The 9599-nt window shown below is 39.1% G+C and overlaps 1 protein-coding gene across 2 annotated transcripts in view; it reads right to left on the bottom strand.

Moving 5' to 3' along the window:
- The window catches only part of HPS5 (HPS5 biogenesis of lysosomal organelles complex 2 subunit 2), a 1422788-nt gene that overhangs the window by 1200847 nt on the left and 212342 nt on the right, over window positions 1–9599 (bottom strand). For both annotated transcript variants that reach the window (XM_044059074.1, XM_044059075.1), the window contains exon 5: window positions 4612–4804. In XM_044059074.1, coding sequence (XP_043915009.1) covers window positions 4612–4804 — 193 coding nt within the window. The remainder of the gene's footprint in view (window positions 1–4611; window positions 4805–9599) is intronic.

The following is a 9599-nucleotide window of genomic DNA, read 5'->3' as shown; positions in this document are numbered from 1 at the left end:
CTGCACCTTTCTCCTCTAGGATTCTGAGTACTGGCTAAAACTTTATCCACACCCATAGTGTCTTTTTATGCAATGCCAAAATGATAAACCTATCAACATAGCAAATTCAACAAGACTGAACCTTAAGGTGTTACTGCTCAATGCCAGAAGCCTAAATAAAACAACTAAACTCCCCCCAAACCCTCCTCACACTCAAGAATATAGACAGCTGTGCAGTTATCGAGACATGGTTTAAAACAGCAGAGAGTACCCTGGCAGTGCAAGCTTTCAGCATCTTCTACATTTTCAGACCAGTAACTGCACAGATAAGGGATAAAGGTAGAGGTGTCTCAATATACATCAATAACAAGGATGACGTGCTGGAGTTCATCCACGTGCAGATCACAACAGACAAAATACTATACCATATCCTAGCCAGTTAAAGGCCTCTCTCCATGTCTCAAGAATCTCACAATACATACTAAGACTCACTGGAGACACCATTCAACCTAACACTCTACTCATGGGAGACTAATTACCCCTCTATAGACTGGGAATCCAACATGGCCTTAAATCTACAAGCACAGAGATTCCTGGACTTCATAAATAGAAACACCCTTGATCAGATAGTGAATACTCCTACTACAGGCTCCAAAATACTGGACCTCATGATCACAAATATGGGAAAATGCTGTACCCCCTCCCCAGTGGCTTGACCTCCTTGGTAAGGTCCAACCATAATGCTTCCTCCTTCGAAATCAAAATTAACTTCATAACCCTATTAAAAACGATAACAGAAACTATTCCAAGGCACATTTCCTGTTAAGTTATGACTTGTCAAAATTCAGTGCCTCTCTAAACCCAGAGAACACATCAGCCTATTCTGAATTGCTCTAAAGCTTTGTACAACCATGTCAATGGCTGCATAGAGGCTTCTGATGGGTACAGCAGCCTCTGTGGTTGCATAGAGGCTGCTGTACCTACCAGAAGTAAGCCCAAGACCAGTGCCAGAAACAAACCACCCTGGTGGCACCCTAAATTAAACAGGATACACAACAAAAGGAAAAAAAAATTGCAAAAAATCAGGAAGGGAAATCCCCAAAAAGATAAAAACTCTCTCAAAGTAAATAGGCAACTAAGAGGGCTAATCACGTCAAGCAAAACCAGCTTTGAGGTTAAGATAGCTTCCCAGGCTAAAGATAACCATAAGGCCTTCTACAGCTATATCAGAAACCTCAAGGACAGCACACAGCAATGGGCTGAACTGTTGGTTAATGGTGCCACACACTGACTGAGCCTGGCAATTAAGCAAACCATTAATGGATGAATTCATTTTAAACTTTACATCCTTTTCGCCCCCAACCATCCCCCAAAAATACCCTCAAACAATAACCCCATCCAGCTATCATTCGGGAGCATTTACTGGCTGTACTCACTAAAGCCAAGAGTACAGCCTCAATGGATTCCAATAACATCCCAGTATGCCTTCTGAATATGACCTTTTTCAGGATCCCTGCAGTCATTAATTAACTATAGTCTTGAAACAGGCTTTGTGCTATGTGAATGGAGGACTGTGATGGTCATCCCCCTTCATAAAGGAGGATCTGCAAAAGATCCTGGAAACTACAGACCCATTAGTTTGACCAGTCTTACTTGCAAAGCCATGGAAAGAATTAACATGGAAATTATGAACAAGGACAGAGGAGACCTCCAGACAATGGAGCTATCCCAATTTGGTTTTGTCAAAGGAAGGTCATGCTTACCAAATCTGATGGACGTCTTTGAAAAGGTTACTAAGGCAATGCATGAGGGGAAAACACAATGCATACTGCCTACCTAGATCTGGCTAAGATATTTGATGTAATACCCCACTTCAGCATCATCAACAAACTTACAGAACTAGGTAAAAACCAGTTTATAACATGGATAGCTAGCTGACTCACTGATACGACCCAGGAGGTTAGAACTGTTGAGGTCACCTCCACAAAGAGGACGTTCAGTTGAGTTCCTCAGGTCTGTCTGCTTGGCCCACTCCTCTTTGGCATCTGCTTCTCTGATGTCAAAGTCAATGTCAAAGGCCTCTGGCTAACAAACTTCACAGATGATTGCAAGCTGGGAGGTTTCATTGTGTGATACCTACAGGCAGACTAAAAAAAAATCAAATCACGATGCTGGACCCCATGTGGGCAGATTCTGGACTTACATACGAAGATATAAAAAAAATGTATAAATAGTCCCAAAGTGGTGGTAAAATGTAAGAAACACCAAGACATGATGAAATAAACATGATTTTTCAGTCTGTAGGTGCGGTTCTCCTTTAACAAACCCAAACTGGCTTGGGTCCACAGTTTGTAAAATGCTTATGCCCTTGTAAGTTCTATTACAATGTATTCCACTGATTTTGAGGCAAGGCTGATAATGCTTATAGGGAGATAGCTTCCTTGATCAGTAGTAGTGGATTTCCCCTTGTGGAAAAGAATGACAACCACAGTTCTCCATTCCTCTGGCACAGATCCACTGGGATGGAAGAGGCTGAACAGGCTTATTAGTGAATCTACCAGACAATATCTGGTGCTAATAAGGCTGCCTGACAAATAATCAGGACTCAAGGAGCTAGTGTTTTTGGTCTTGAAGAGAGCATTCAGTGCTTGCTCGGACATGATCAGAGAGGGTGGAGTGGATATGCAAAAAGATAGAGAAAGTTAGGGGAGATAGTGGTATAATGTTAGAGTCTAATTTGTTTGCTAATATGTTGGCAATGTCCTCAGAGGACAAGTGAGTGTTATTATGCATTAGTTTTGAGCATTGCTGAGCATTAATTTCCTCTAAGGTTTCTGACACAACTGAAGAAGACTTTGTGGTTGCCTTTAGCAGAAAAGGCAATTCTCAACTCATACTTACTTTTAGAGGATTTGGTTTTGTTTCCAAGTTCTTTGCTGATCTTTTTGAGTTCATCTTTAAAAGATGGGGTATAAAGTTTGCTTTTAAAGGCTATGAGTTTCGTCCTTTCACTGCATAGTCTGTTTATACTAGGGCTCTACCATGGGGGTTTATTCCTGAATTAAGAACAGGGAGGGATGTCAGTTTGTTTAGAAATGCCTCACAAGCTGAAGGTGACATGGAGGGGGTACAGTATCTGGCATGATATGGTACTTTGTTATATTTACCATGAAAAGGACAAGAGGAGTTAAAGGTCAGATTACAAGTCTAGAGGTGAGATGGTGTCTTAGGAATACAGACACTTACCCCAAGTAACAGCAACATTTTCTGCACCAGGTCTGAGATTGGTAGGCATTGTAATCTTGCATTGTGGGGATACTATCATTGTTTTGAAACCATGTTTCAGTAACTATGCAGATATCTATATTTTCAAGAGTTTGGAATGCCTGTAAGGAGTGAACTTCTTCTTCTTTAAGACTCTAGACTGAGCAGTGCTACTTTTATGAAGGTTTTATTTTGTAGTATGAGGTAATGTGAGGAGACTTAACCTTTCCTAAAAAAAAGCAGGTGTGAATAGTCTGATACATTAAGTAGAACACCATAAGTGCTGGGTAAACCTAGTTACAAAAAGAACCAAACACCTCCTAAAAATTTAAAATCCAGGTGTGCTGGTAAGACCACTACTGTCTGGGGCAACACCTCCATGAACTGCAGCATACTCCAGGGTTCAATTTAAAGGCATGTATGAGAAGACTATTTCATCAATTATATTTCTATGTCACCAGATACTCAGTTCTGACAAGGCTTAACTGTGTAATGCAAAAGTCTGAGTATCTGGTGAACTACTGTTTTTTGGAAGTCCTTATTACGCCAGCTCCTGGAAATAGTCCTTGACTGCTACTCTGGTCTACCAAGGAAATACCTAGCTATCTGTAGCCGATGGCAAGGCATCTGGAATTGTGAAATAACTGTAAAATATGGAATTTACCTGGTGGTGTCATACTTTTGTGTTACTGCTATGGAAATGCCAGGAGGTTCTGCTGTGTGGCATGATTGTGAATTTGGCAATTTCATTGTTTTGCGAAATGTATTTATGGTTTGCTGCAACTTTCCTGCCTGAGCAAGTTATAACAATGCACCAAACATACTCACATTAATGTGTTTAAAGGGAAGTGATCAGACAGAAGAGAATCATTGATATTTACTTATAAGGCAAATGGATAAACAGGCTTGCATCTTTCTTTTACTTCAAATACTGAAATGTTTTAAGTATTTTTAAGGATAATCTCTATTTTTTATAAAAAGAACAGCACTACAGATGTACATAGAAAATACAACAAGGATATGAAATTAAATCTGGCTACTAATTACTATTTTCGCATTACCTCTTAAAATACAAATTGCAGTCGTGGGTATTAATCATTTTATTCTTTTCAGAAAACAAGAAACATTTCAGATAGTAAAACTTTACAACAAATTTTAGATATGTAAACTATGAACACTTTTTACTTGCACTGAGACTAGAAGACTGATGTAGCGAATACAGAGATATGATATCAAATTATTCTACTAAGTAAAGAAAACCGGGAAATTATTTTTATGCATTAAAATGGACAAAGAGCCCTAGGGAGACACCTGACACAACCAGTAACTTAGAAATGGCAATTACATTTCAAATACAAAGCATTCTACCTTTCCTTGCTTGGAAGAGTTGATCTTTATCGCAGACACCTTTCCAATATCGTCACCAACAAAAATACGTAGAATGGCTGTGTCCCAGCACATGGCAGTCACTTGCTTTCCTTTGTGCTCAGATGAAACATACACCCGCTCAGGCTTCCCTCGACGTTCCTGATTCAGTTCCCAAACAACTACAAAGCCCTGACTGAGGAACAAGATAATACAATAATCTATATTAGAAACAAAACTGAGAAACATTACTAAACAGTGACTACAAATAGGTTTTCCCCATTCATAGTTAAAGACTGCTTAGCAGTCAAACAAAGCAGCACTACATATTCTCAAAAGTGACACCAAAACAGAAATTTCTAATGAAGCAGAAAATAAAGTATTTTGCCAGACACAGGGTTGTAGAACACACACCGAATTATCAATGTTCTTGACAAAGGTCCTATGTCACAGCAGAAGGGCAAAGACAAATACAGTTAGAGCAATTGAACAATTACGAAGGAAAGAACAACACTTCTTCCAAGCAGACATGGAGTGAATCCCAACATATCTGAAAAGATTTTCTAAAGTCTGTGTCCTTCAGTTACTACTTGCTCATTCAGAAAGCTGAAAGTGGCAAAAGTGACTCCAGCTGTTTAATATATCTAAAACCATTTTTATGCCACCAAGTAATGAATTGCTCCTGTTCGAGGTACAAGATGCCATATGACAAAGGGTAACCAAGCATTCATTTTAAGTAACTTTCTGAGGGAGATTAAACAGGACCATACATCCTCCTCCCACATTCAAATTATTGGAACAGTGGCCTTTTTAACTTAAATGAAAAAATGTAAGTAAAAGCAAGATTGCCTGAAGTTGAGACCCATGTGGCAAATCTGATAAATCCTCCCCTCCTCTCCCCTCTTTGGCCATACGCTACATGCCAGACGTAGAGTCATGGAAGTAAAAAAAGGACCATCAGACTCCCTGAATGTCCAGAAGAATGAAATTTTAAAGATGACAGTTACATACAAAGTCACAGCACTCGGTAAGACAAAACAGGATGACAACTGTTTTACAGTAATGCAGATAACTTACGTCTGTGGATCCTGAATTTGTTTGCTAATGGCAATATACGAGTCTTGCTGGAATGCAGCAAAGAAAAACAAGAGTGCAATATGTATATAAACTAAGCAAAAAGTTCACTAGTTCAAGCTGCTGTTTTAATTGTGACCTTTAAAAAAGAAACATACAGTCTATCATAATTCCTTGTGAACAATAGTAAAAGTCCATAAAATTACAAACAGGAAGGAATCATGTAACCAAAGATATATGATTAAACACCTTCTGCAATATTCCAATTATTTTGAATAACTTACTTAACAGAAGGAGTAGCCACCAAATACTCAAGTGTGAACGCATTCTCACAACCTAAATATTTTCTACAATGTATTTATAATAAAACACTCTTTTTCACAATTGGAATGTAGCTGGTACTAAAACTAGCTACAACCCATGCAAAATTTTCTGTATTACCTTTCTTAGATTCTGTCATCAGATGTCAAGTTCATTGTGGTGCCTAGAAACTGATGACTTTCTCCTCTTATATTTCTCTTGAAGTATTTGGGATGAAAACTTAGCATGTATATACATGCTGCTGAAAGTTGGTTACATATACTCATATTCACCAATTGTGACATCTTATCCACATCTAACCTATTGTCAAGAAACTCAACTGAGAATTCAGACCAACTGACTATTAATCTAAGAAATAATATGGAATAATTGAATGTGTCACAAAATCATTTAACTTGCACATATCATTGCCACACAAAAATAAATCATTTATATAAATAAACATAAAATGTAACATTGCCGAAAATCAGAATTAAAAATTACCCCTTGTTAAAAGAAATAAATGTCTTGCTGGAATACAGCATAGGAAAACAGGAGTGCAGAATGTATACAAGCTGAAAAACATTCACTAGTTTAGGCTACTGTTCTAATTGTGACCGTCAGAAATTCTTGGGCTTTTCATATGCACACTTCAGTAATGGAATCTAGTGTCATACTTTGCCATTTTCTCACACCTACAGATCTGGCCACCCTCAGGTTACCTTAGTTTGGCCGGATAGTTCCAGGCACACTGTTCTTCCAGAGTTCCTCGTCAGCTTTATTTACACTGCACTAAGCATGCTGAGTGATCTGTCTAATTTCCTAGTCCATACAGCACTGCCTTATAGCATTGTAAAATCAAGAGGCTCAGGTAAGAGGGCTGGATGATTAACTGGAGGGATTGCAATCCATACAAGCACAGCAGTCAAGCTTCTGAATACAGAAATTATGAGAAAGCTGTGTGCAGAATAAGTACATCTGTGGGGCCTATGCTTATCCCCAATGTTTCTTCATTTGTGCTAAATAATGTGTGGCATTAACCTGTAGACCCCCCTCCCCATCACTGCTAGGTGCTGTGTAACAGCAACTGGAACATTATGCTCTCTTAACATGTAAAACACAAAGGAGTCCCTTTACCTTCCAGCTATCACTACTGACAAATTGAGGCTTACTCCTGAATCCTTGTAACTGATGCTGCTGAAGGGCACGTCATCATCAATCCAGTACATTAGTATATATGAAACATAATTCTTTTGGGGCTGCCCTGACCTCAGGAAGCCCATGTTCCTTATACTTACATTGCATCTTGACTGGATTCATGTATTTGTTACAACCCATCATGCCTTTTTTTTCTAAGGACTGTTGACAATATAACAAATGTGACTGCTCACCAATCCAGGTGATCTTCAGGAGGGCCCTCTGCAGGGATTAACTTCTTATGCCCTCTCTCACAACATTTCTGTAAATCACATATTCCTGTTGCTGGATTGCCACGCCTACTCTGATGCATTTATGGTCTCCCTGTGCCATGATCAAGAAGCAAGCATAGGACCTGGATACTGACTTCTTGACTCATTTTCAAACAAGGAATTATACTTACAACAAAACATAGTGACTCACAAGGTTACAAAATTCTAAACCTGACTTTTTTAACAAAAGATTCTTCTACCATGACTGAAGTACTACACTGAAAGGAAGAGAAGCTATGCATAATGCACCCACTACAGAGGGTCCCCTTAAACATCAATTAATATGAGTACATGCATATCTGTTATTACTTACTCAGAGGGGCCCACTGCAACAGGTAAAACACTCAAGTAGAATTCTGAGCTCTGTTGCAAAACTTGCCAAAAGATAGAAGAAGCCTTTATAACACCAAGTAAGGTCTGAGGCAAAATACCCTGCAGTCCAGTCCAGAAAGAAAGATGCCTTGCTTTTGTAGTGAAGTTCAAGAACATCAGTACTAAGCAAAGATATGCACAAATGAAAAGCTGACTGCACCACAGATAAACACTTTGGACAACTTCCTGCATGTTCATCCACCACAGTGGCCAAGGATTTGTTAGTCCTCAACTGACAAAAGATTATACAGTTGGTAAGCAAACAAGATTATTTTGGTAGCCAGAAAACATTTCATCCTAGAAGCAACTATCCTGCATTCTCATGCTCATCAATTTATGGTAGTAAACCATACCTGACAGTACAGAGTTGATGTTAAGGGAATATAGTGACCTTTTATTTTTGCCATCAAGAAGACAAGGATGTGAACAGATTAAAGGAATGTAATTCAAGAAGACAAGGAAGTTAACAGATTAAAGGAACAAAATTCAAGGATACAAACTTCAGTTCCACTGAAGCAGACATTTTAAATGGCAGATGTTCCATATCAGTTATGACATTTAGGCTCAAGGTGGGTTTGGTCTCCTAACAGATACTGCACATGAATGATTTTATTCACAGTATTTCACCAAATACTAGTAAGAAGGAAGGCACATTCACTTTGACACCGGAACAAGTCGGACTGAGATCATAAACATGCCTGAAAAAAGGCAGACCAGCTTAAAATGTTGTGGTCCAAAGATGCAGGATAAATCCCTTGGCTGAGATGGACATACTTCTACTAGGTCTTATAGATGGTCTCTGTGGAATGTTTCTAGCAGCAATTATGAACTCCACTCCTTTTCACTAAATTCAGTAGTTGCACTGGGACTAATACAGCAGCCAAGCTTTGAAGTGCAGGTGACCATACAGTCATAACACTGAGTTCCCTAGGACCTGGACCATAATTATCCTTGGCGAGGTGAAAATCTGCAGGACCCTTCTGGGCCACTATGAGGCGATAAAAATGAGTTCAAACCTTTTTTACGTGCAAAACGGTGACCAGCAAGTGAGGGATAAGAAGCAATACAGGAATGTTTTCATCAGATACTGTTTGAATAAGATACCTGATAACAGCTTGCCTGCCTCTTAAGTATGTTAAACTTATTTGATATTCATTTAAGTAGCGTGAGGAAAATATGGATGGGGGAAAAGTTTGGACACAACTTTGAGTACTGCATTATATTCATAACTACGGAGGATAGAATGAGAGGGCAGAGTAAACAAGAAAGTACCAAAGGGCAAAGATCGACAAGAACAGAGTACAGGGAGGGTAGCCAGAAGCAGTAGTTTGGCAGGCAGAGATTTCATCTCAGATTCTGATGGAGTCTGACACTATGAAGAAAAAAGTGCATAATCATGAATAAAATGATGTGCTTGGACAGGACATCACTCTTTTTTTGTGGCATTGATCTGTGTAATGCATAGGTTTGGCAGCACTGGCAATACCTTTTTGGTTTTGGAGTTTTTAGTCTTTTAGATAGCTTAGACTGGACAAGCATAAGGGGTAAAAAGAGAGTTCCAAATGTGGTGAAGATAGGGGGAAACAGCATAGAATAAATTGATATAAAAGCCAGAACAGGCAGTCTCGGAAGGCCTTCAAGGTTTGCATGTCATAAGGGGTAGATGAGCGCTGCAGTAATCAAAGGCAAATGTGTCATAAGGAATATCAAACAGAAAGGCACAAAATGGAGCAGACGAGTGGAAATAAGAACCATCCAAGGACTGAGACTAGACAG

This window comes from Protopterus annectens, chromosome 17.part0, assembly GCF_019279795.1.
Source record: "Protopterus annectens isolate FY-2018-M chromosome 17.part0, PAN1.0, whole genome shotgun sequence".
Lineage (NCBI taxonomy): Eukaryota > Metazoa > Chordata > Ceratodontiformes > Protopteridae > Protopterus > Protopterus annectens.
This window is presented reverse-complemented; position numbering and strand designations above follow the sequence as displayed.